General features: G+C 45.5%; 1 protein-coding gene across 1 annotated transcript in view; it reads left to right on the top strand.

Moving 5' to 3' along the window:
• Positions 1–25,236, top strand: part of TTLL4 (tubulin tyrosine ligase like 4) — a 32,628-nt gene extending 7,392 nt beyond the window's left edge. The window contains exons 2-19 of the mRNA XM_040228337.1: positions 8,585–10,166; positions 11,044–11,153; positions 11,777–11,840; positions 15,638–15,759; positions 16,211–16,321; positions 16,684–16,760; positions 17,443–17,634; positions 17,738–17,820; positions 18,054–18,182; positions 19,534–19,656; positions 19,952–20,050; positions 20,375–20,509; positions 20,941–21,078; positions 22,357–22,459; positions 23,203–23,413; positions 23,811–23,881; positions 24,278–24,363; positions 24,699–25,236. Coding sequence (XP_040084271.1) covers positions 8,683–10,166; positions 11,044–11,153; positions 11,777–11,840; positions 15,638–15,759; positions 16,211–16,321; positions 16,684–16,760; positions 17,443–17,634; positions 17,738–17,820; positions 18,054–18,182; positions 19,534–19,656; positions 19,952–20,050; positions 20,375–20,509; positions 20,941–21,078; positions 22,357–22,459; positions 23,203–23,413; positions 23,811–23,881; positions 24,278–24,363; positions 24,699–24,957 — 3,597 coding nt within the window. The 5' untranslated portion in view covers positions 8,585–8,682 and the 3' untranslated portion in view covers positions 24,958–25,236. The remainder of the gene's footprint in view (positions 1–8,584; positions 10,167–11,043; positions 11,154–11,776; positions 11,841–15,637; positions 15,760–16,210; positions 16,322–16,683; positions 16,761–17,442; positions 17,635–17,737; positions 17,821–18,053; positions 18,183–19,533; positions 19,657–19,951; positions 20,051–20,374; positions 20,510–20,940; positions 21,079–22,356; positions 22,460–23,202; positions 23,414–23,810; positions 23,882–24,277; positions 24,364–24,698) is intronic.
• Positions 25,237–25,495: the final 259 nt, after the last annotated feature.

The raw sequence follows: 25,495 nt of genomic DNA, 5'->3' as shown, positions 1-25,495 counted from the left end.
TACAGATTTCTCAAGAGGCAGGTCAGGTGGTCTGGTATTCCCATCTCTCTCAGAATTTTCCACAGTTTCTTGTGATCCACACAGTCAAAGGCTTTAGCATAGTCAATAAAGCAGAAATAGATGTTTTTCTGGAACTCTCCTGCTTTTTTGATGATCCAGCAGATGTTGGCCATTTGATCTCTGGTTCCTCTGCCTTTTCTAAAACCAGCTTGAACATCAGGAAGTTCACGGTTCACATATTGTTGAAGCCTGGCTTGGAGAATTTTGAGCATTACTTTACTAGCATGTGAGATGAGTGCAATTGTGCGGTAGTTTGAGCATTCTTTGGCATTGCTTTTCTTTGGGATTGGAATGAAAACTGACCTTTTTTCAGTCCTGTGGCCACTGCTGAGTTTCCAAATGTGCTGGCATATTGAGTGCAGCACTTTCACAGCATCATCTTTCAGGATTTGAAACAGCTCAACTGGAATTCCATCACCTCCACTAGCTTTGTTCGTAATGATGCTTTCTAAGGCCCACTTGACTTCACATTCCAGGATGTCTGGCTCTAGATGAGTGATTGCACCATCATGATTATCTGGGTTGTGAAGATCTTTTTTGTACAGTTCTGTGTATTCTTGATACCTCTTCTGAATATCTTCTGCTTCTGTTAGGTCCATACCATTTCTGTCCTTTATTGAGCCCATCTTTGCATGAAATGTTCCCTTGGTATCTCTAATGTTTTTGAAGAGATCTCTAGTCTTTCCCATTCTGTTGTTTTCCTCTATTTCTTTGCATGGATCGCTGAAGAAGGCTTTCTTATCTCTTCTTGCTATTCTACCTAACGAAACCTATGTATAGAAAGACCTATGTATAGAAAACTATAAAACACTGATGAAAGAAATCAAAGAAGACACAAATAGATGGAGAAATATGTTCATGGATCGGAAGAATCAATAGAGTGAAAATGGGTATAATACCCAAAGTAATCTATAGATTCAATGGAATCTCTATCAGGCTACCAACAGTATTTTTCATAGAGCTAGAACAAATTTCACAATTTGTATGGAAATACAAAAAACCTTGTATAGCCAAAGCAGTCTTGAGAAAGAAGAATGGAACTGGAAGAATCAACCTGCCTGACTTCAGGCTGTACTACAAAGCCACAGTCATCAAGACAATATGGTACTAGCACAAAGACAGAAATATAGATCAATGGAACAAAACAGAAAGCCCAGAGATAAATCCACACACCTATGGACACCTTATCTTCGACAAAGGAGGCAAGAATATGCAATGGAGAAAAGACAATCTCTTTAACAAGTGGTGCTGGAAAACTGGTCAACCATCTGTAAAAGAATGAAACTAGAACACTTTCTAACACTAAAATAAACTCAAAATGGATTAAAGATCTAAACGTAAAGCCAGAAACTATAAACTCCTAGAGGAAAACAGGCAAAACACTCTTGACATAAATCACAGCAGGATCCTCTCTGACCCACTTCCCAGGGTAATGGAAATAAAAGCAAAAATAAACAAATGGGACTTAATTAAACTTAAAAGATTTTCCACAACGAAGGAATCTATAAGCAAGGTGAAAAGATAGTTTTCAGAATGGGAGAAAATAATAGTAAATGAAGCAACTGACAAAGAATTTCAAAAATATACAAGCAGCTCCTGCAGCTCAGAACCAGAAAAATAAATGACCCAATCAAAAAATGGGCCAAAGAATTAAGCAGACATTTCTCCAAAGAAGACATACAGATGGCTAGCAAACACATGAAAAGATGCCGAACAGCACTTATTATCAGAGAAATGCAAATCAAAACCACAATGAGGTACCATCTCATACCGGTCAGAATGGCTGCTATCAAAAAGTCTACAAACAATAAATGCTGGAGAGGGTGTGGAGAAAAGGGAACCCTCTTACACTGTTGATGGGAATGCAAACTAGTACAGCCACTATGGAGAACAGTGTGGAGATTCCTTTAAAAACTGGAAATAGAACTGCCGTATGACTCAGCAATCCCACTGCTAGGCATACATACCAAGGAAACCAGAACTGAAAGAGACAGGTGAACCCCGATGTTCATGGCAGCACTGTTTATAATAGCCAGGACATGGAAGCAACCTAGATGTCCATCGGATAAGAAAGATGTGGTACATAGACACAATGGAATATTACTCAGCTATTAAAAAGAATGCATTTGAATCAGTTCTAATGAGGTGGATGAAACTGGAGCCTATTATACAGAGTGAAGCAAGTCAGAAAGAAAAACACCAATACAGTATATTAATGATATATATGGAATTTAGAAAGAAGGTAACAATGCTCCTACATGTGAGACAGCAAAAGAGACACATACAAAGAACAGGCTTTTGGACTCTGAGAGAGAAGGCAAGGGTGGGATGATTTGAGAGGATAGCATTGAAACATGTATATTGCCATATGTGAAACATCACCAGTCCAAGTTCAGTGCGTGAAACTGGGCACTCAAAGCCAGTGCACTGGGACAACCCTGAGGGATGGGATGGGAAGGGAAGTGAGAGGGGGCTGTTCAGGATGGGGGACGCATGTACACCCATGGCTGATTCATGTCAATGTAGGGCAAAACCCCCTACAATATTGTAATTAGCCTCCAGTTAAAATAATTAATTAAAAAAAACTTCAGGTTCGCAAACGAAATATTTTGGAAATACTAATTACAAGGAGGCCTCCTTTGCTTGTTACCTCAAAAACCCAGAAAGCTTCCTGTGTTCCCATGTGTAATACACGTTGTTAAGGTGAAACTTGTTCTTTGTTGGGATATTCTGAATTCAGAAGAATACAACAGTTAAATGAGTCTTAAGATGTTTTTGGGACAACTGATTTTTCAAGCTATATTAGATCAAACTTGCATAGAATTTTTAAAAAGAGATGTCTTTCAGTTTGGTTGGTGGTGGTTTATTCACTAAGTTGTGTCCAACTCTTTGCTACCCCATGGACTGTAGCCTGCCAGGCTTCTCTGACCATGGGATTTCCCAGGCAAGAATACTGGAGTATTCCTTCTCCAGGGGATCTTCTTGACTCAAGGATTGAACCTGGGTCTCCTGCATTGCAGGGGACTCTTTACTGACTGAGCCACCAGGGAAGCCCTGTCTTTTAGTTTAGATGCCTGTTATTCAGTCAGATAGTTAAAACACTAAATCATCATGAAATGTTTATTTCAATTACAGTTAACCCTTACCTTAGTTCTTTCTATAAATTGTTTAGTATTTTCTACCTTCTCTTAACAAAAGGATAAACTTGTTGAAACTTGTGATGAAAAATTTTAGAGTTCAACTTCAAGATGTGCAAGGAATACAAGGGTTTAATATATATATATATTTTTTTGGCCTGTACCATCTGGCTTGTGGGATCTTGGTTCTCTGACCAGGGATTGGAACCTGGGCCATGGCAGTGAAAGCCCAAATCCTAACTACTAGTCCACCTGGGAACTCCCTAAGGAATATATGGTTTTAAAAATTCCTCGGGGATTCTTGGATAAAATCTGAAAGAGTATATTGCGGAAAAACCGTGGAAAGATAATTAGCAGGAAGGTAACATCAGATTTGTCTTTAAGGTTACCGTAGTGTCGGTGTGCAGTTTGAATAAGTAAGATTTTAGACTGAAATCTGGAAGTCAATGAGAAAACTAGAGACCAGGCCAGACACCATGAGAGCTTTATGGTGGTTGTGATGGGGGAGAGGCTTTAGAGAGAGATTAACAGTGGTAGGGGCTTCCCTGGTGGCTCAGCTGTTAAAGAATCCACCTGCAATGTGGGAAACCTGGGTTCGATCCCTGGGTTGGGAAGATCCCCTGGAGAAGGGAATGGCTACCCACTCCAGTATTCTGGCCTGGAGAATTCCATGGACTGTATAGTCCACGGGGTCGCAAAGAGTCAGACACAACTGAGCGACTTTCACTTTAACAGTGGTGAAGGTGAAGGTGAAGTCGCTCAGTCGTGTCCAACTCTTTGCGACCCAATGGACTGAAGCCCAATCTGGTAGCAAAGTAAATGTCAGGAGAGTGGGACAAGGAGCAGTCTAGAATGATCCTAGGTTTCTGAATTTAGTGATCAAATGGGTGGTGCTGCAGGATGAGGCAGAAGGAGGAGGGGCAGCTTTGAGGAGAAAGGTAAAGAAGTTACACTTTGGACATGGTGAGTTGAGACTCCTTCAGCCTGAGCGGTTGTTCTGTAGGTCTGAGTGATGGAAGAAAATTGGAGAATGTAGGACGTGGTTGAGGTCATGGGATAACAGAGGCTGCTCTGGGAGAATCTGTGTTAATAGTTGGATCTGTCATTTATTGAGCACTTATTGTGTACCTCCTCTTGGAAAAAGGAGAAGACTGCATGTGGAGGACACTGACTTTGAGGGAGTAGGTAGGGGAAAAGGGATGGAAGAAGAGAGGCAGAATATTTAAAGTCAAATCCAAAAATGAGTACGTAAATGAAAAGTCACTTTTTCATTGACAAAAGTTTTTCACTGAAAAATTAAGTGTTAGTTGCTCAGACGTGTCCGACTCTTTGTGACACCATGGTCTGTAGCCTGCCAGGCTCCTCTGGCCATGGAATTCACTAGGCAAGAATACTGAGTGGATAGCCATTCCCTTCTCCAGAGGATCTTCCCCACCCAGGGATCGAATCGGGGTCTTCTGCATTGCAGGGAACCTTTAACCACAGCATCTGGTACTTATTATATGAAGTTGAGTTTAGCTTTCCTGTTAGATTCCTTCATCCTATGACCTTGAAATTGTCTAGTCATAGACATTCTGGACTTGAGCATGAAATCAGATGCTTTGATCTGTCAGTGAAATGTGAGAAAACTTTTCTGTAATGCTCTCAACCTCTCACCATCTCTTCTGGCGGAATTGGGAAGCCAGACTTGGTGTTTTGGAATAAATACCGAGAATGCTAATTTCTGTTAGGCCCTGAAATCAGAAAGACCTCATCCTTAGGAGCCTCTTGGATATTCTGGACAGGCAGTGCCATTGTAGACCAGAGCGTTCAAGCTTTTTGGTCTCTTACATGCACTTTTTTATTAAAGATCTTTGGAATCTTCAGTATATTCTTTTTAATGTGAAATATATATCTACTCCACATTAGAAATTGAAGTATTTATTAATTCACTTAGAAATAATAAGCTCATTACAAATAAACATAAGTAGCATTTTTTAAAATGAAAAATGCTATTGTTTCAAAAATGTTAGAAGAGTGGCATTATTTTTGAGAATCTTCTTAATGTCTGCTTTAATTGGAGACAGGTGGATTTTCCTATTTTTTTCTATTGTTTCAGTTGGTTCAGTGTACTGTTTGGTTGAATTATGTGGATTATCTAGCCTCATATAGAGAATTAGTTGGAAGAGGGAGGAGTGTTTCTGTAGCCTTTTCAGATAGTGGGTATTCTTTGCTGCTGCTGCTGCTGCTGCGTCGCTTTAGTCATGTCCGACTCTGTGCGACCCCATAGACGGAAGCCCACCAGGCTCCCCCATCCCTGGGATTCTCCAGGCAAGAACACTGGAGTGGGTTGCCAGTGCCCTCTCTGATTCTTTGGTACTACACAGACGTTAACAAGGGGTGGTGTTATGAAGGTTAGCTGCTGTGGAATCTGAAATGTTATCAGGGAGCTTTTCATACTTTGTTACATTAGAATCCATTGGTCTATCTCTGACCAGATCTTTTGCCCATGTCTGATTTTTTGACATTGTGTGATAGATAATTTGGAAAATACTGGTTCATTGAGTTGTTGCTACATTCTATTTGACAGTATAAAAAAATAATATCACCACAGTCATCAGAAAACTGGTTAAGTATTGCGAAGCTGTCAAGCTCATGGTGGCAGATACAATTTTGCCCAAATTCTCATTGTCTCTTGGAAGCTCAAATTTTATCACTGGCGACAAACACTGTCAGTTGTTTCCCTTGAAGTGACAGGCTTCCTCTGTTTCATTTTCTAGAGAACGCCTGCCAAGTATCAAAGTTGAATAACCATCACTTGTGTATCCTTCATTCTTTCAAGTAAACATGATGTTCCACAGAAAAATTTTGCAATTCAAACAAGCGCTTTACTTACAGACAACCGTTGTCTTCTGTTTTATATGTACTTATTTTATCACACAGAATGTTAAAAAGATGTACTTGAGGATTGGGATTTGATTTTTTACTGTGTCATCAAGGACATTCTTAAGTAAACCTGGCACTTCTTCCTTTGCTCTGCAGTGAAGAAGTGTGTGGTGGTGAAAAATCTCACATGGTACCTTTGGCTTGAATCCTACTCGGGAAACAGCGGTTTGACCCACCATTGCTCTTGCGCCATCAGTGGAAAGGCTGGCACAGTTAAGGCAAATCATATCTTGGTTTTGTTATGGAAATAGTTTGACCTAGTGGAACCCCTGAAAGGGCCCACACTTTAAGGACCACTACCTTCAAGCTCACCCAAGGTTTCTTTCTGAAGCTGCTGAAAGTCAGGGCTTCAGGAGAGCTAGTCACTTAATTATGTTAGGATGTACTTAATCACTCAGTCATGTCCGACTTTTTGTGATGCCATGGACTGTAGCCCGCCAGGCTTCTCTGTCCATGGGATTCTCCAGGCAAGAACACTGGAGTGGCTTGCTATTCCCTTCTCCAGAGGATCTTCCCAATCCAGGGATTGAACCCAGGTCTCCTGCATTGCAGGCAGATTTTTTACTGTCTAAGCCACCAGCTGCTGCTGCTGCTGCTGCTCAGTTGCTTCAGTCGTGTCCGACTCTGTGCGACCCCATAGATGGCAGCCCACCAGGCTCCCCCATCCCACCAGGGAAGCCCCTAATTACGTTAAGCCTTCAACTGTACACTTTTCAGTAATTTGCAGATGGACCTCCTTTAGCTTTAGCTGCTATAAGCTGTTTTTTCCCCCTGAGGTTGGTTAACTACTTTTGCAGTAACTGTGTTCTATAAGAGCTGCCCCTCTCAACTTCTGTTGGCCCTCCCTTCTCATTAGGTTGATGTGTTGGCCTTTCTTTCTCAATAGGGCTTTACAGAAGTTCCATGCTCCTGCAACTTTCTTTAGCGAGACAGAGTTTGGGATTTATCTCTTAAGAGAAAATGTGTCTGATTCCTACACTCCTCATTCTGTTTGATTCCAGCCGAGTCACTTCTATCTTCTTATATAACTATTGGGCAACTAAAGTGATCTCATCAGAGATCTCGTGACTCTAGACTCTGAACTGTTTCTGATGTCCTGAGTTCCCCTGGTGACTGAGGCAAACTCTCAGATAGAAGAGGAAAAGGAAACTCCAGATCCCAAGAGCCACACACTCCTGTAATATAGGAGAGTGATATAGTCAGTGTGTAATGAATAATTACTTTCTGTAGAAATAGATACCTTGTCCAAGTTGGTTTGGTCTGGCCTGGCCTCTGGAGACCTGGTGGTTTGAGACAACAGTCATAGTTTTTCTAGCATAGGCTGCTCATCATTCACTCTCACTTAAGGAAGAAACTCGAGGCAAAACGCCCCATAAAGAGTGGAAGGCAAAAAAAAAAAAATAAAATAAAGAAAGAAAAGAGTGGAAGGCAGAATGAGATAGACTGCTTCTGAATGTTGTCTAAAGATGGCGGGGCAGAATGTTGAGATTCCTGAGACTGGTTGCTTTAGAAGAAGAGAAGTTGGATCCAGGGAAGGCAGAAAGGACACTACTACAACAGACCTGCGTTTGGTGAGGCAGGTGAGGGACTAGGAACTGGACAGAGCTAGCCATGCAAATAGAAAGAGATGTTTGAGGCCATTTTGTTTATCTTCAGAATGCTCTGCAGTTCTTTACTTTTCTTATCCCCTCAGGGAAAAAAAAAATTTCATTTTTAACAGCTTTGTGGAGGTATAACTGACCTAGAAAATATTCATTACCCTCAAGTCAATTATTTTTTAAACTTTATTCCAGGAACCCTTAACATCTCATGAGCCTGTATAGTTGGCTAGACTCTTGAAGAGATGAAATTACTGTTTCAGCTACAGAACGCACCCCAGAGGTCAACAGGAGAAATCCCTGCTCTTGTCTGAACTTGTCTCACTTAGTCCGTGGAAAGCAGACCACATCAGGGGCAGCTTGAGAATTGGTGAGGGAACAGTACATGTGAAATCTGCTTCTCACATGATCTTTGAGCATTCAGAATTGGTTGATGAGGAAGGTGTTGGCTGGCTTCTCTGCCACACCCAGGCTTGCCTTATTCCTAGGCACATGGTGTCAGGTGATGGAAGGAAGCCACTCATGTAAACTTGTGGACGATGAGGTAGCAAGGTGTGAATTTTTCTTTGGAGAAAGAGGAAAGAGCTCTTTGAGTGAGAGAATGGGAGCATGTGAACAGATTTCACCCTGTGGCAATTTAACATCCTAGTCCTTGATGAAGCCAGCTCATCAAGGCATGAGGACAGCAGGAAGTCCATGGAGAACACCCTCAAAATCTAGTGTTCTTCTCCCAGGGCCCCGAATGATGACTGAGACTGGTTGCCCAAGAAGTGCTAAAGTAGGGCTCTTGCTTGCCAGGGTACCACTGTAGCCTTGTGTCTGTCCTGGAACTGGAACATTCCCAGCTGTCTCTCTCCCCTTCAGGCTGACGGACTTCAAGGATGCAGCTGCTACTGCTGGAGGCACCTGGCACCTCACCTGAGCCGGGCCATGAGGCCATGTGGCCATGATGTGGGCTCCTCATGGCCTCAGCAAGAACAGAGCACTACGATATCAGCCTCCGCCGGGGACACAGCTTGAAGCAGAGTGGGCCCGCAGGCACAGCGCCTACCCTGTCACCTGAGAAACCCTCCGAGGGCAAAGTCTGGGCTCAGGCTCATCAGCAGGTGAAGCCAATCTGGCGGCTGGAGAAGAAACACGTGGGGACACTTTCAGCAGGGTTGGGCCCGGGCCTCTTGGGTGCACACCCGCAGCCAGCGTACTTCTTTTGCCCCAGCTCTCTATGTAGCTCCGGGACCGCGGCTGTCACTGCGGGCCACAGCAACTGCTGTTACCTGCACTCCCTCCCAGACCTGTTCAGCAGCACCCTGCTGTACCGCCGCTCCAACTACAGGCACAAAGCATACCAACAGCTGGAGTCTTTCTGCTTGCGTTCAAGCCCATCAGAAAAAAGACCTTTCTCTCTCCCTCAAAAGAGGCTCCCCGTCAGACTCACTGCCAACAAGGCCACATCTTCTAAGCTCATCCCCATAGCATCCTCATCCATGGAACCATACTCCTCACTGGGAGCGGCCGGGGAAAGTCTTTCAGGGAGGAGCCTGGCCTCTGCCATCTCAGGGAAGACCCCATCTCCACTCTCCTCTTCTTCATCTTCCTACAAACCCATGCTGAACAACAACTCCTTCATGCGGCCAAATAGCACTAAAGTGCCTTTATCGCAGGCCCCAGAGGGCCTGAAGCCAGTATCCTCACCCAAGGTCCAGCTCATCTCCTGGCATCACTCAGGGGGCACTGGAGACTGTGCGTCCCAGCCTGTTGAGCACAAGGCGCCCAAGAGCAGTGGCCCTACCCTAGATGACACCCCTGCCCACAGCACGCTGTCTACCCCCAGCTCCTTAGACACCTCCACCACCAGTGTTGCCTCTTCCCTCTACAACCGGAGTAACTTAGTCACCAGGACTGAGTCACATCCCTACGGCCTGGATGGTGACCCTGTTTCCCAGACTCTGACTAAGGAGGTTCGGTTCACTGAGGCTGTGAGGAAGCTGACTGCAAGAGGCCTTGAGAAGAAACCAAGGCAAGGCTACCATTTTGAACAGACTTACTTTATGAACCCCAGCTTGCAGTGGGATCTCCTCAACCAGAACAGGCGGTGGAAACCTCCTGTGGCTGGCCAGCAGGTCCCTCAGGAGGACACTGGAGCAGACAACAGGGTCCTCCCTGCAGTCTCAGACCCTGGGGGCTTGGACAGTGCAGTCTTCTGTACCAAACGCATCAGCATTCACCTCCTTGCCTCACATACCAATGGGCTCAGCTATAGCCCTGCCTGCGGATCTGCGATCGACTCCTCACTTGGAGAAGGCAAGACTCCAGTTCTGCCTTCTCCACCTCAGCCCCTTGATGTAGCAGAGGTGGCCACTCGCCTCTCTTCCATCCATCTGGGCAAACTTGGGAGAGAAGGGCCTAAGGAAGCCAGGGAGCTGAACTCACCTCCTAGGACTGTTGGGTAAGTGAAGAAAGTGTTTGGTCCATTTAAAGTAGTAGAATGTATACACACCTGGTGACACTGACCCTGTGTCTCTGAAGGTTGGTTTTTATTTTTTAAGTGCCCTGGAATGTTGGTTTTCACTTTAGGGCAGAGGTTGATAAGCTGCCCCTTTCAGGGCAAATCCTGCCCTCTGCCTGCTTTTGTAAATAAGGCTTTATTGAAATGCAGCCTTATTCGTTTACTACTGTCTATGGCTGCTCTCTTATTTTAATGATAGGGTTGCATAGTTGTGACAGACTGATTGACCCACAAAACTGAAAATATTTACTTTCTGGTCCTTTAGAGGAAGAGCTTGCTAAGCCCTGCTTTAGGTTATAACCAGGGAAAAATAAGAATTTCAAACATCATGTGTTGGGGACTGTGATTTCTCTACTTAATTCCAAACCAAATCAGGTTCTCAATCATTCCTGGTATGACAGCTGTTTCAGAATTAGGACACACAATTGGCATCTTGTGCCTTGTTATTTCTCTGGAACCATGGTCCACCAAGGCCTTTTCTGAGTTCCTAGAGAGAGGTCCAGGGACCTCTGATGTCTGTTACCACCCATTGACTGATGGTGTTTTATATTCAGAACTTTGTATTTATATGCTACGAGGGACTTCAAGGAAAATGGAAGGCAGAATACCTCTTTGTGGAGTTGGAGATGTGGGGTTGAGGACCTGTGGCCAGGCCGAAGCTCTGAGAGCAAGAGGAGTGGGTTGTAAGGCCCAGGCAAGGGCCAGCAGACTGGTGACTAGGGAAGAGACGAACACTGGGAAATGATGAAGGAAGGAGAATCCAGTGTGACCTCTCTTACGGAGCTGGCTGAGCTGGGGGCATGATTCTTTCTTACAGTTCAGCTACTGACCTCCAGCTAGACCCGGTTGAAACGGAAGATCTGGAAGAAGAACTACTAGATGGTTTGGAAGACTGCTGCAGCCAGGATGAGAACGAAGAGGAGGAGGGTGAGTAGAGGACTCTCTCGCCTCCAACTGGGAATTGGTCACCACCGCAATAGCACCCCACTCCAGTACTCCTGCCTGGAAATTCCCATGGACAGAGGAGCCTGGAAGGCTGCAGTCCATGGGGTCACTGAGGGTCAGACATGACTGAGCGACTTCATTTTCACTTTTCACTTTTATGCATTGGAGAAGGAAATGGCAACCCACTCCAGTGTTCTTGCCTGGAGAATCCCAGGGACGGGGGTGCCTGGTGGGCTGCCGTCTGTGGGGTCACACAGAGTCGGACGTGACTGAAGTGACTTAGCAGCAGTAGCAGCAGCAGCTCGAGAAGGGGGGCTAACGATTATATACCAGTTCCTCGACTCACTTTGTCACCTGCATTTATCATTCACCTTGGGGGTCTGAGGGTGGGAGTGGCTTTGGGGGCGCTTGTTCTCTAGTCCCCTGTCCCCCGAGTCTTGCCTTCTCCCTGCAGCTGTTGAGCTCAGGGGAGGCGGTGCAAGGCAGTAATGGGTGCTTGTGGCTCTTCGAGAAGGCTGAGCCAGGATGTCCGAGGAAGAGCCACCTGGGCTTGGTGACTGAGTGGCAGCCTCTCCCACCTGGGCCATCTCTGTTCTTCCCCCTAGGAGACTCAGAGTGCTCCTCATGCAGTGCTGTCTCCCCCAGCGAGTCGGTAGCAGTGATCTCTCGGTGAGTCCTGACTGTGTAGGTTGTTGGCAGACACTCATTTACCATCTCTTGAGGATTATAAAGGGATGAATCACCCAAGTTATTAATTAATGGCCCTGTTAACCCTAACTCACTTTGGCCAGATTTTTACAGTTAGAACTTTAGTTTTCAAACAGGAATCAGTGGGAGGGAACAGAAGTGTATTTTATCAGCTGAGCTTAAAATCAGTATTGTGTTTCTTGCGCTACAGTTTAGTCTTAGGCTCCAAGAAATTGTTCAAGTAAAAAGCAAATAATCTCAAGAAGTAGTTAGAAATTTAATAACTAATTTCATGAAGAGACAATGTTTGAGGTAGATTCTTAGTTAGGCTGCACACGTGAGGATATTTGCCACCTTGCATTTTAAATGTGTCCCCAAGTCAGAAACAGTTCCTGAGATAGATAATATCACTAATTGGAGCTTTTTTCAGTGCTCTTTTGCTCCCTTTGGAAGTTGGTTTTATAAGACTACAGTTGACCTTAGTAATAAGTTGAATTTAAAATTTTCTAGCTATAATCTAGAGTATTTTATTGACTGCCCTTCATGGAATTTGAGTGATACCCATCTCTACCTAGGAAACCGAGAAGTCCGTCTCTTAATGTAGACCCTTCTTTTGTAGAACAGATAATTGTAGACTGGTGCATAACTGAGATGTGGAAACGGGGAGGAAGGAACACAGGACTAAGAGGAAATTACTGTAAATGAGGACATGTCTTTATGCTAAAGAGTTTTAGAACTTGCTTACAAATCATATAGACCACCTTTCTGGGTAGAAAGTTAACATTCTTCAGTACAATCTTCCTTGTTCCCTTTATCACTTCCAACCTTGTCTCAATATGAGGCTCTTATCTTCATTAATTATTTTTAGATATTAAGAAGAACCCTCACAAAGTATCAACCATTAAAGTTTTTTTCTTTTAAAAAATAACTTCTACTGAAAGTGTTAAAAAAACAAAGTTCCTATTCTAATTTTAATTCTAATCTGGCCATACATGTCAAGGCTTGCCTAGCATGTGGAGCAGCCAAACTCTGGTTGCTTTCCTTTGTGTTGGCTCTGCCTTAGATGAAGCTAAGAGGAAGAATTATTCTCATCTAAGATTAGTATGGACGAGGCAGGCTGCATCTCTTGACTGTGATGGTGGCTGCAGCTGTCCCAGTTTTAGAGTTCCAAACCAGCAAGGTGGAGAGAGTTGTTTAGAAAATGGAGAGACAGAATAGGGACTTTCTGTGAAGGTTGGTAGAAATCCTGTCATAGGTATCCTAAATCTGATGCATAAATTCTGTTACTTTAAGCCTAACCCATTGTTCTTTCAGATAAGCAAATATACTCCTGGCCATATATATTAGATGTTGACCAAGGACTTCCACTTGCTCAAAGAGAAACACATTTAACATTTAATTGACTTGGAGCCTCTTTTCCACACTTCTAGGTTTGTCTTCAGGCCTAGTTCAAGACAGCTGCACAGCCCTTTGTTTAATCTTTCTGATTTTTAAGATAAAATTCACAAAAGATGTTTGTTAATTCTATGTTCATTAATTAATTTCTACAAAATGTACAGTCTATACGAGGCTTAAAACATGAGGTCAAGCAAATGGAGGTTGAAGAATTTTAAACCACTTTGCATTTTGACTAAAATCAGGCATCTTTTTGGATTGCTGAAATCTTATTTTTTCCCAATTATGAAAGATTTATTTATTTATTATAGAAAATTTTGCAGTCACAGAAAAATAGTTGAAAACACTACCTGTTTCCTCTGTCCAGCAATAGTATATTACTTTTCCTGTTGAATATTCTTTTTCTAAGAATCATGTGAATTTAGAGATAGCATTGGTCAAGTTCAGCCTCTGTTTTTTCAGATATGAAAATTGAGGAACAGGGAAATTAAGTAACTATTTGCAAGGTCAAGGTTTTTAGCACTGCTAGACCAAAAGTCATGCCTTTTGAGGTTAAGTTCAGTACTCTTGAGAGGCAGCTAACAAAGATTTTCTTTTTTTTTAATTAAACTTTTGATTTTGAGACATTTATAGATTTTCATGCAGTTTTAAGAAATAATACAGAGATTCCCTGAATTCTTTACCCAGTGTCCCCCATGGTAACATCTTACACAGCCATAGTACAATATAATGTAACCAAGACATTAACTTGGTGAAGATGTGAACATTTCTGTCACTGCAAGAATGCCTCCTGTTGCCCTGAGAGCCTTGCCTATTTCCCTCATACCCTCATCCTGAGAGCCACACCTACTTCCCTCCTACTCTCATCCCCTTCTTAACCCTTCATAACCAATAGTTCTGTTGTTCCAGGAATGTTATTCAGATGGAATGATAGCCATATGTAGCCTTTTGGGACTGGCGTTTTTCACTCAGCATATTCTCTACAGATTGATCCAAGTTGTTACACGTATCCATAGTTCATTCCTTTATATTGCTGAGTAGTGGCCCATGATATGGATGGACCATAGTTTGTATAACCAGCCACCTGCTGAAGAATATTTTGTTTCCAGTTTTTGACTATACAGATAAAGCTGCTCATTGTGTACATATTTTTGAATGAACCTTAAGTCTTATGTCTCTGAGATAAATGCTGGGTTCTATGGTAATTGCACATTTAATTTTTTAAGAAACTGCCAAAGCTATTTTGGAGAGTGGCTGTACCATTTTATATTCCTGCTTGTCTTTGTTTTTAAATATGAACTCATTGTTTTTGATTTTCAACAGTCTTAAATTCTAATATTCAGTAAATGGAAAGTCTTAAAGTAAAAAATTTTGGAAATGAGAAATAGAGTTGAATTAATTGGACTTATTTAGTTAATTGGAATTAACATTTAACTCAACCCAATAAAATTCATTAAAAATTTCTCAGGTTTGAAACACTGAGGTGTTTTATGTACAGTACCTATTTCTGTTGTGCTGAAAAATAACAGGTAGAGTATCTCTTTATAAACTGAAAATTAATCTTAAATATTTGTGGATCACATCAGCCTGATACAGAGGGTCATAACTGTCCTCTCCATTTTCAGTGTTATCTGAAGAAATTGTCTGGGTCTGTCAGCTTGTATCCAATAGATAGTCTAGGTCTTCCTATTTTGAGACTCCTTGAGCTAACCTTAATCAAGACGTTATTGAAATGACAGTAGGGACCCCATGGCCCACTGCTCCAGATTCCCAGACCTGTCTTACTACCACACTGTTACATAAAAGTCTGATGTCACGAATGTCTGATGTCTCTGTTTTCAAAACAGAGAAGAGCATTAATCATCCATATATCTTCAGAGAAATATAAAATGAGTTAGAAGTAGCACTGCTTCTTTTCTTTCTGTTGCTTTTTTCCCTTTTTCTTTTTAAAAACCTCTTTACCTCTTAGATCTTTCTGTCTTTTCTTCCTCTTTTTTTTATCCATATCATTCTTTTTCTCTCCTCATCTATTTCTCTTTGTCTTAGCATAGCATATTCCTCTACTGACCTCCACTTAAACTCCTTACTTGCTCTCAGAGCCACTCTTTTCAGGGACCTCCCCAGCCTATAGCTCGTCACAGGAAATTTTAGTTGTATCGTAGAATGCAGTATTGGAAAACTTTGTCTTTAGGTGACATTTATGGTATGATTGTGTATAGGTTAGCCTTAGCATGGATTGATATTTGCAAAGTAATTATTGAGCACTTGTCTCTGTAGAATCACAGTGTAAAAGATAGCACCCTGAAAGAAAGGATGTGTAATAGTAACAGCACTCAAGGTTGTGGCTTTGCCTTTCTCTACCGCATGGCTGTTTTTCATCTTAGGAACTGCATGGAGTTTCTGACCAAACCCCTTTCCAATGAGAAAGTTGTTCGACCAGCCCTCATCTATAGTCTCTTTCCCAACGTGCCCCCCACCATCTATTTTGGCACTCCAGATGAGAGAGGTAAGCCTGGCCGTGCATCTACCTGGAACAGCCCCCGGGAGAAGGATGTTAGTGGGCTGGTGGTAGGGTGGAAGGGCCTTTCCAGAATGGCTGTGTTGGCGCTTAGTCACCCACCTGGTCCACCAGCCTGATGAGGGGATCTTTATCTGGTCCATCCTTTAGCTGACCCTCTTGGCCCCGTAACCTCATGCTTCACTCTTGACCTTTAACCTTGTATCTCTCCCCTTTTCATCCTCCTCTCCTCTCTGTGTTCCTCATTCCTGTGCAGTCCCCTTTCTTCCCCAAAGTGTGCTCCTTTGAAACTCTGACCTGGAATAAGACTTACTGACTTGCCTACAGGGTATGATGAGCAACAGTGCCACCTCTTAACCTCTACTCACCATGACTCTCCTGCTCTTCTCCACACCCTCCCCGCCCCGCCCCCTTACCCACTGCCCCCTGTTTTCCCCAGTGGAGAAACTTCCCTGGGAGCAGAGGAAGCTGCTCCGGTGGAAGATGAGCACAGTGACCCCCAACATTGTCAAGCAGACCATTGGACGTTCCCACTTCAAGATCAGCAAGAGTGAGTCACTTGCCTTACTTCAAGCCTGTCCTCTGCCCCAGCAGATGGGCCCTGGGCAGGAGGGAACCCCTAGATTAGCTCCTGCTGTGTGAGGACCCTGTCCTGAAGTTTCCAACTTCATAAGAGGACATAGGTCTGAAATCCCTCTGCCTGGAGCCTGTTCCTCAAAATTGGAAGACAGAGGGCCATTGTTCTAGTCCTGACCCCAGGGCCTCATGCAGGACAGCTCCATGGCAACTCTTAGAAAACCGGGGCTGGGAGCTATGCCCAGGCTCTGGTGGTATTTCTGGGGCCTCTGAGCCACTCTCTGTCCCAGGGACCAAGCTGCTAGCAAGACTGACTTCCTGATGTGCCTTCTATAGGGAATGATGACTGGCTGGGCTGCTGGGGTCACCACATGAAGTCTCCTAGTTTCCGATCCATTCAGGAGCATCAGAAGGTAGGGGCCTTTTCTGAGCTGCTCTTCCCCTAGACTTGGGCAGGGAAAGGTTGGTAGTAGAAGTAGGGAAGAGGAGGATGACCATAGAGAAGTCAGGAGGGCTCAGAGGGTGGAGAAAGTATGGGAGGTGGGTGCTGTGTGAGCCCCCAGTGGATCGTGCACACCTAATAGGTCAGCTACAGTATCTTGGACAGATGAAGCATCTAAGACACTTTTTCTCTGGTGTATCTTGAGACGCAGTGTCTGTTTTCCGGTTATCATTTTTTCCTCTAACCACCACATTGCCTCTGTTTGTCCAAGCTGAATATATGTAAAGAGCTCTCATTTGGAATGAATAGTCCCTTTTCCCCAGGAAAGCCAGGTGCTTTTCTTTGTCCTAGAGGCATGGAAAAAGACTTAACAGGTTTTTCTTTACTTTTATGGTGAATGTTATGTCTGTCTTAGTTACTCTTTTACATCGTGAACTATTGACTCCTAAAGGGCACTACATTGTGTTGTGTTGTGTTTTTTAATCATTTTTTTGGTGGATGCTCAGCGTGGGATACTTAAGGACCTTTAGACAGTGACAATCAGATGGAACAGGAGCTTAGAATGTTGGAATGGTGTAGTGAGTTTTGCTGTCTTCCTTGTGGTCTCACATGGCCCTGTCTCTCCCTGTTCCCACCCTCTGTCCCCTCTGCAGCTCAACCACTTCCCAGGTTCATTCCAGATTGGGCGCAAGGACCGACTGTGGCGGAACCTGTCCCGCATGCAGAGCCGCTTTGGCAAGAAGGAGTTCAGTTTCTTCCCCCAGTCCTTCATCCTGCCCCAGGACGCCAAGCTCCTGCGCAAAGCCTGGGAGAGCAGCTGCCGCCAGAAGTGGATTGTTAAACCAGTGAGTGGTCCTGGTGGGCGGCAGGCAGGGCCCGGGAGTGGGAGCACCAGAGTATCGGGCCAGGTAGACAACTCCTCTCCTCTCTTCTCCACTCAACCTCTAGCCAGCGTCTGCTCGAGGGATCGGCATCCAGGTCATTCACAAGTGGAGTCAGCTCCCCAAGAGGAGGCCCCTTCTGGTACAGAGGTGAGCCTGTCTCCAGCTGAGACCCCGCTGCCTCCTTCCCACCTCCTCAGCCTCGGAGGGCCCCTTTTCACCACGTTTTTTTGTCCTTTGTCCTCCCAGCCAAAGACCTTCCTCAGCCCATTCTTTAAAGGTCTTTATCCTGGGAACCATTAGCTGGCTTTTGCTGTGGCTCAGTTACCTACCAAGCCCTGTCTCATCTGTCCTGTCCCTGAAGCTGGCCTTTCTCTGTGTAGGTATCTCCACAAACCCTACCTCATCAGTGGCAGCAAGTTCGATCTGCGGATCTATGTTTACGTCACCTCCTACGATCCTCTGCGGATTTACCTCTTTTCAGATGGGCTCGTCCGCTTTGCCAGTTGCAAGTATGTGGTGGTGGGGGGGCTCACCCTGACAGCCTTGGGGATTTGCTTTCCCTTCAGGGAGGGAAGCTGAAGGACACCGAACAGGAAAATAACCAATGTTTTGGTAGTTCTTGTTAGCAAAGGAGGTGGAGTGCCTTTGGGAAAACTTTGTCTTCCTTTTCTCCCGTGTGATAGCTTTACTTGTACATCAAACACTTCTGACACCACCTATAACCAGATGGTGGGTTTTTTTCTCCTCACACAAAGCATTTCTGTACAAAACCAACTGGCTGTCCTACAATTGAACTCAATTCTGACATGTCTGTCTGGGGACATCATCAGATCCCATGGGTCAAAGGCTGAGTCTCAGCAGGCTGCCCCTCCCTCCACCACCTGTGATGCCAGTCACAAGTGTGGGTGGCTGCCTGTGCGTCTCACCAGTGGGCTATAAATCAGAGGTTCCCGTGACCCCCTCCTCGGGGCTGGGGGTATCAGTTTGGTTAATTTTCTAGAGCAGCTCACAGAACTCAAAACCCTTTGCTTATATTTATTGATTTATGAAAAATGGATGTGATAAAGGATACAGAACAGGGGGATGGAAGAGATGCACAGGGCACGGTGTGTGAGGAGAGGCGCCAAGCTTCCATGCCCTTTCTGGGAGGGCCACTCTCCCAGCATCTCCACAGGTTCACCCACCTGGAAGCTCTCATATTTGGGGAATTTTTACAGAGGCTTCAGCACTTAGGCTTGATTGATCATTAGCTCCATTTTCAGCCCTTCTCCCTTTTTTAAGATAATGGGAGTTGGGTGGGGGGAGCTGAAAATTCCAAGCATCTAATCATGTCTTGGCCTTTCTAGTGACTGGCTGTCATCCAGGAGCCATCAGGAGCTCACCCAGTGTCGCCTCATTAGAACAAAAGATGCTCCTATTACCCAGGAAATTATAAGGGTTTCAGCAGCTCTGTGTCAGGAGCTGGGGTCAAAACACCAAATCTGAGAACAAAGTTGTTCCTTATACTTGTACCACTTAGGAATCTACAAAGGTTTCAGGAGCTCTGTGTCCAGGAGTGGGGGCAGGGTCCAATGTATACATATTTATTATTATAAATCACAGTATTACATGCAGAATGGGAAATAAGGGGTTCTCTACATCACTAAACAGGGAGGGTCTTTCTATAAAACTGAGGTAGTATAAAATAGGAGATGAGTTTAGCTGTAGTGTTCTAGAAACCTTACCAGCAGATGTGCTTCTCAGACTCTTTTGCATCCACAAAGATCTGTCCACTTACCTGCTCAGGATCTGGAGAAATGTTTGGACCATTATCCATCTGCTGTATCTCCATCTCCCCTCTGCCTTTCCTCTCACTTGCAGGTATTCCCCTTCCATGAAGAGCCTTGGCAACAAATTCATGCACCTGACCAACTACAGTGTCAATAAAAAGAATGCCGAGTACCAGGCCAATGAAGATGAAACAGCCTGCCAGGGCCACAAATGGTACCTAGACAGTGTCCCCATCAAGTGGAGGCCTGGAGGAATACAGGGTTCTAGGGTTTGGGGAGGTTTCAGGGGAGTGGTGAATGGAGGAGTAATAAAAGACCCAGAGATTATATAAATATTTGGCAATTCAGAATTGGTCTGGTTGTATCCAAACTCCTCTCTGTCCTAATTCAAAACATCAAAAGAAGATATATGAAGAAGATACCTTTGGGCCTCTTACTCCTTTTTCTTCTTCGCTGATCATTCATAGATTCTAACCCTAAAAAATCCCTTCTTCTCCCCTGCCTCACAGGGCACTGAAGGCTTTATGGAGCTACCTGAGCCAGAAGGGAGTCAACAGTGATGCCATCTGGGAGAAGATAAAGGATGTTGTTGTCAAAACCATCATCTCGTGAGTCACACTGCCATCCTGGGTGTGGGGCCTGCCACCAATCCTCTTTTTCTCGTGGGCCTCCCCACTGCTGTTCTCTAGACTCTAGACCATGCTGTGTTTCCGTTTCTGAGGACAGGGTTTAGGAAGGAATAGAGAAGACTTAAATCCTGCTCTACTGAACTGCATCCCCAGAAGCTGGCTCCAGGTCACAGGCATTTCTAGAGCTGCTTTTCTTGGGTGGCTTCCTTTTTCCCATCTCTGAGCCACTCCATGGGCCTAGGCAGCTCTAGGCAGGGTCTTTGGGAGGAGCTGAACTGAATACTTTATTCTCCCTGGGACCAGGTCAGAACCCTATGTGACCAGCCTGCTGAAGATGTACGTGCGGCGGCCTTACAGCTGCCACGAGCTCTTTGGTTTCGATGTCATGCTGGATGAGAAACTCAAGCCCTGGGTTCTAGAAGTGAACATCTCCCCCAGGTAGGTGTTCTCAGGGCACACAATAGGAGCGTTTTCTTGGCCTCCTGATCCTATTTCTGCTCCAGTCCTGCTGATTTGGGTAAGACCTTTCCTTCCCTAAATCCCTTCATAGTTAGTTTACTGTTTGTTTGTTCTTGCCATCATCTCAAGGTTTTCTGATACTGGAGACAGGCTGTTAAACGTTGCTCTTTTAAACTTGATACCTACTGCATGCTTTTCCTCTAGCAAACCAAAGTCACAGGCAGGAGCCACCCTGAGTGAGGTTATTATTCACTATCTATGGGGCAGGAAGACCCCCATGATGGTCATGAGTTTGGATGTAAATGCGGCTGGTGTTGACTTGGACATGTCAGTTTTAGTGTCTGGAAACAGTTGGACTGGAAACAGTTTTAGTGTCTGCTTGTAGCACTCTTTGCATGTTTTCCTCAAAGCCTCCACTCCAACTCTCCGCTGGACATCAGCATCAAAGGCCAGATGATCCGTGACCTTCTGAACCTGGCAGGCTTTGTTCTGCCCAATGCAGATGATATCGCTTCCAGCTCCAGCAGCTCCAGCAGCTCCACCACCAGGTCAGCCTCCTTGCTTGTCTGACTCTGGGAAGGGATGGCGTCTGGGTGTTCCCTCCTACTTGGTCTCCCTTGCTGCTCCATCTCCCACTGCAATATATCCACACACCACTGCCATGTCAGTGTTCCTAAAGGCATGTTTGGTTAATTGCTCCCCTGCCAAGGAATCCCTACAGGGCCTAGGAACCAGCTTTAAATTCCTCAAGCAGACAGTCAAGGCCCTAGCTGGTTTTTCCCAGGTACCCCACCCTTTACTCCTCTTCCCAGCTCATGTGCTCTGACAAACTGGGTCACTCTTAGAACCTCAGGGTTGGAAGGATCCTTAAGGATTAGTTAGTCCAGTCTCCTCTCTGAATCGTGTGCTGCCTCTCATTGTTCCCCTATGGTGTCCCCTCCTCTGCTCGTGGGGTTCCTTCCTCCTGAAATTCCACTCAGCAAGACCTCCCTGTTTTGACCTCACCCATCCATCCAAGCCTAGCTGAAGGCAACCTCTTCATGAAACCAGCTCAATGTATGCTCTCCTCCACACCCTCAAAGCACTCAGAACCACACTTGAGGAAAGGGAGCTAATATTTAGTTGTTATCTCCTCTGTGTACAGAAAAGCCTAAAGTTTCTCTCCAAAGTAGCCCATGAGGTTGGTATTAGTATCCTCAGTTTACAGATGAGGAAACTGAAAAATCACTGGGATTAAGTGACCCATCCAAGGTCATTCATCTGCAGAGCTATAGAGCTGGGCTTCAAATCCTAATTTGTAGCAACAAGACTTGTTTTCCGCATTGTACCTTATAGTTTAGACTTGGCTCTGTGCTGTAGTTGTTGTTTGATCCCGTGCCACCCTGTGAGCTCCTTGGAGGCCGTCTTTGTGTCTGTCAGTAGTAATTGTAGTAATGTGAAGTAAGGGGCAGGGTGTCAGGGAGCTTGTCCAGGATCATACAGCCAGTAGGGCCAAGCTGGGTATTTAGTAAGTGTTCACTCAGTTAAACTACACTGAAGTATACAGTGATTATTCCATGGTCTTTTTTTTTTTCTTTCCATTTAAATACATCTTAAAGAGGATGCTTGGTACCCTTTTAGTTCTTTAGTGGTTCTTGATCTTTGACCCTTGGGCTATTAGAGTATAGTGCATTGCAGTCTGATCTACTCCAGTAACAAACTTCTGTCCATCCTCTTTCTCTTCTCCTGAGGAGGGTGTCTTTCTGGACTGAACCTTCTCTCTACATGTCCTCAGGATGTGAAGCTGCTGACGTTACCCCTTGCCCCCTTCCCTCCCCCTGCCTTAGCCTGCCCAGCTCTCCCAGGGACAGATGTCGAGTGGCCCCAGAGTACTTCACTGCACAGAAGATGAAGAAAGCCTATTACCTGACCCAGAAAATTCCTGATCAGGTAGGAGACTGCCTTTACCACAGTGCCAGCAGAAAGCTTCCCTCGTCAAACCTGTGGGGCCCCGAGGCAAACAGCTCTTCATCCTTCTCAGGCAGGATTTCTTACATACCCACGTGCAGGGATTTGCTGGCATGTATGTCACTAGAGGGGACTCCTTGGTGGCTCAGATGGTAAAGCATCTGCCTACAATGTGGGAGACCTGGGTTCGATCCATAGGTCAGGAAGATCCCCTGGAGAAGGAAATGGCAATTAGAGGAGAGAGCTGATGCCCTTTAGTATTTGTTCAACAACCACTGTTCTTAGCAAAATATTATACCAGTCCACCCTTCTTGTAGAGCTGTTGACCATTTGGGTTTCTTTCCCAGAGAGGCACTGAGCTCCTGGAAGGCTTAACTTTCTCAGAGCAGATAAGGGAGTCCGATAGAAGGATGACAGACATAAGGCTGTGGCCAGATCTGAGTTGCTGGATTCTGATCTTGACTTCATCCAACAAATCATTTAATGTCTGTGCCCCCTGGCTCTCCTCACCCCTGCCAAGAATCTCTTCATCCTCTGAATAAGCTCAATAGATTTGGGAATAGGTGAGGTCCAAAGCTAGCCATCCCAGCCTGCCCTAGTGGTCTTTGGAAAGTCCTGGAGCCTTAGGACCCTCAAGCCGTGCTCCCCACCCCCAGTTTCTTCATTCTCTGCTTCTGGCTTACGTGCTTTGCCACCCCTTTCCTCCCCCCGGTCTTTGGCTGTAGGACTTCTACGCATCTGTGCTGGATGTCCTGACACCAGATGATGTTCGGGTTCTAGTCGAGATGGAGGATGAGTTTTCTCGCCGTGGTCAATTCGAACGCATTTTTCCGTCTCGAATCTCTTCTCGCTATCTCCGCTTTTTTGAGCAGCCACGATATTTCAACATTCTCACCACCCAGTGGGAACAGAAGTACCATGGCAACAAGCTCAAAGGTGATGTGTCTTCCCTGCCCCCAGGAGGCCATGTTTAATGAAAGATTAAATCCCAGTAGACCAAGAAACAGGCCTCCATGGCAAGAATAGGCCAGTTGATTCCACCTTTTTTTTTTTTTTTTAAGATGACTCTTTTTATTAATTAATTTTGGCTACACTGGGTCTTCACTGCTGTGGATGGAGTTTCTCTAGTTTTGTGACAAGAAGGCTCTAGGGCCGAGGCTCAGTAGTTGTGATGCATGGGCTTAGTTGTCCCACAGTATGTGGGATCTTCCCAAACTGGGGTTCAAACCTGTGTCTCCTGCATCAACAGGCAGATTCTTAGTCACTGGACCACCAGGGAAGTCCGATTCCGATTCCATCCTCTTGAGTCCCACCCTTGTTAATCTCATCCTAGGAGTAGATCTGCTTCGGAGTTGGTGCTACAAAGGGTTCCACACAGGAGCCATCTCTGATTCTGCTCCAGTGGTGAGTGATGCTGCCAGGATACAGGGGACGGCCCTGCCTCAGCTCCTCCCTCTCCCGCCCTAAGCGTTCAGCCTGGGTTGGGTGCGGGTCCAGACCCTCTCCCTTCTTCCTAGGGTTCCACAGGCCTCTGTGTCTCAGGACCCTTCCCTTTCAAGGGATACTTGCCTCCGGGATTCCCTGGATGCCTTTCTTTCAAGGATCAAAAGTGCTTTGTAGCCTCACCTTCTTGTCTGAATCAGGAGGGGGCCAAGACTTACTCTCCCCAGCATGGGCCCATTCCGGCAGGGTCGCCCTTTAGTCACTCCAAGGTGGAGCTGGGAAAGAGGCCTAAGACCCAGACACTCTCCCCTGATCTTGACCTAGCCCTTGTGGCGTCATTGCTTCCTTTGCTTCCAGTGGACTCTCCCGGCCTCAGTTCTGACTGTCCCAAAGGCTGATGTGACACTCAATGCTTTCTCCAAGCAGGAGACTGTCAAGCTGAGGTAAGTGTTGCCTGGACAAGGGAAGGGTGCTGGGGGTGAATTCAGGGAGTTTCCTTCCTTCCTTTCTTCCCAGATTCTGATGAGATCAGTATTCTCCAGTTGGGGGTTGGTGGGACTATCAGAATACTCTGTCACAGCCTCCTCTTCCAGGTGGCTCTTGGTATGCCCGGTAAAGCTGAGCTGGAGCACAGACTCATCCCCAGAAGCAGCGATTTTCAGCCATACTGCAATGAATACTGTGAATGCCTGCTCTGTACTCCAAAGGGAGCAGACTGTGGGGTTAAAGTCTCAGTTACACAGAGTCTCAGCCATTTTTTTCCTCCTGTTCCCTTCAGAAAACATGGCTCCACCGAGCAAAATATACCGCTGTCTGAAGATGGGACCATGCCCAAGCTGAAGAAGACCCAAGCTGGCCTTTCCCCTCCTCCCAGGAAACTCAGTTCCTCAGAGGACAGTGAGGACACCAGCAAAGAGCCCAGCCTCTCCACCCAGTTGTTACCTGTGATCAAGTACTCTGGGCAGACTTCAAGACTCTCTGCTTCCACCAGCTCCCAGTCAGCTGGTGGCTCCCTCCTGGCTGCTGTGAGCCTGTGACAGGCCTCTCTCCACTTGCCTGCCCAGGCATACCAGCGTCAGCTACCTCATGGGAACCGGCCGGCCGGCCAGCCTGAGCCCTGACCCGCCTCCACTCTGTCCCTCCTCAGAGTATTTTTTGAAGTGGTTGAATTGTAGAGATGGGTATTTGGCGGGCTGGAGGGGTGGTTGGGAGGGGGAGAAGGTGAGACAGGTTCACTGGCTGGCACCTCATATCTCAGCAGAGAAGCTAATGATGGCTACTTAGCCTTATAAAGCAGGGTTTGGTTTCTACCTTCAGAGAGCCACGTGTGGTTTGTTTTGGTGCAGTGGTTTTGATCAAGAGGAGAAAGCATATCGAACATATTTGGGCCTGAAGTCCCTTGCTCTCTATATAATTGAAGCGGTTCCTCTGAGGGTCCTTATTTCCTCAGGTCTCACCCTCTCCCCTTCCCAACCCCCATCCTGAGGAGTCACTTTCAGAAACCTTCAGACTTCCTCAGTACTTGGGCAAACAGAGACCATGACATGCAGAACCAGTTTCCTATCGTCCTTGTTT

The sequence above is a fragment of the Oryx dammah genome, unplaced genomic scaffold, assembly GCF_014754425.2.
Source record: "Oryx dammah isolate SB20612 unplaced genomic scaffold, SCBI_Odam_1.1 HiC_scaffold_27, whole genome shotgun sequence".
NCBI classification, from domain to species: domain Eukaryota; kingdom Metazoa; phylum Chordata; class Mammalia; order Artiodactyla; family Bovidae; genus Oryx; species Oryx dammah.
Note: the sequence above shows the minus strand (reverse complement) of the source record. Positions and strands in the feature narration are given on the sequence as shown.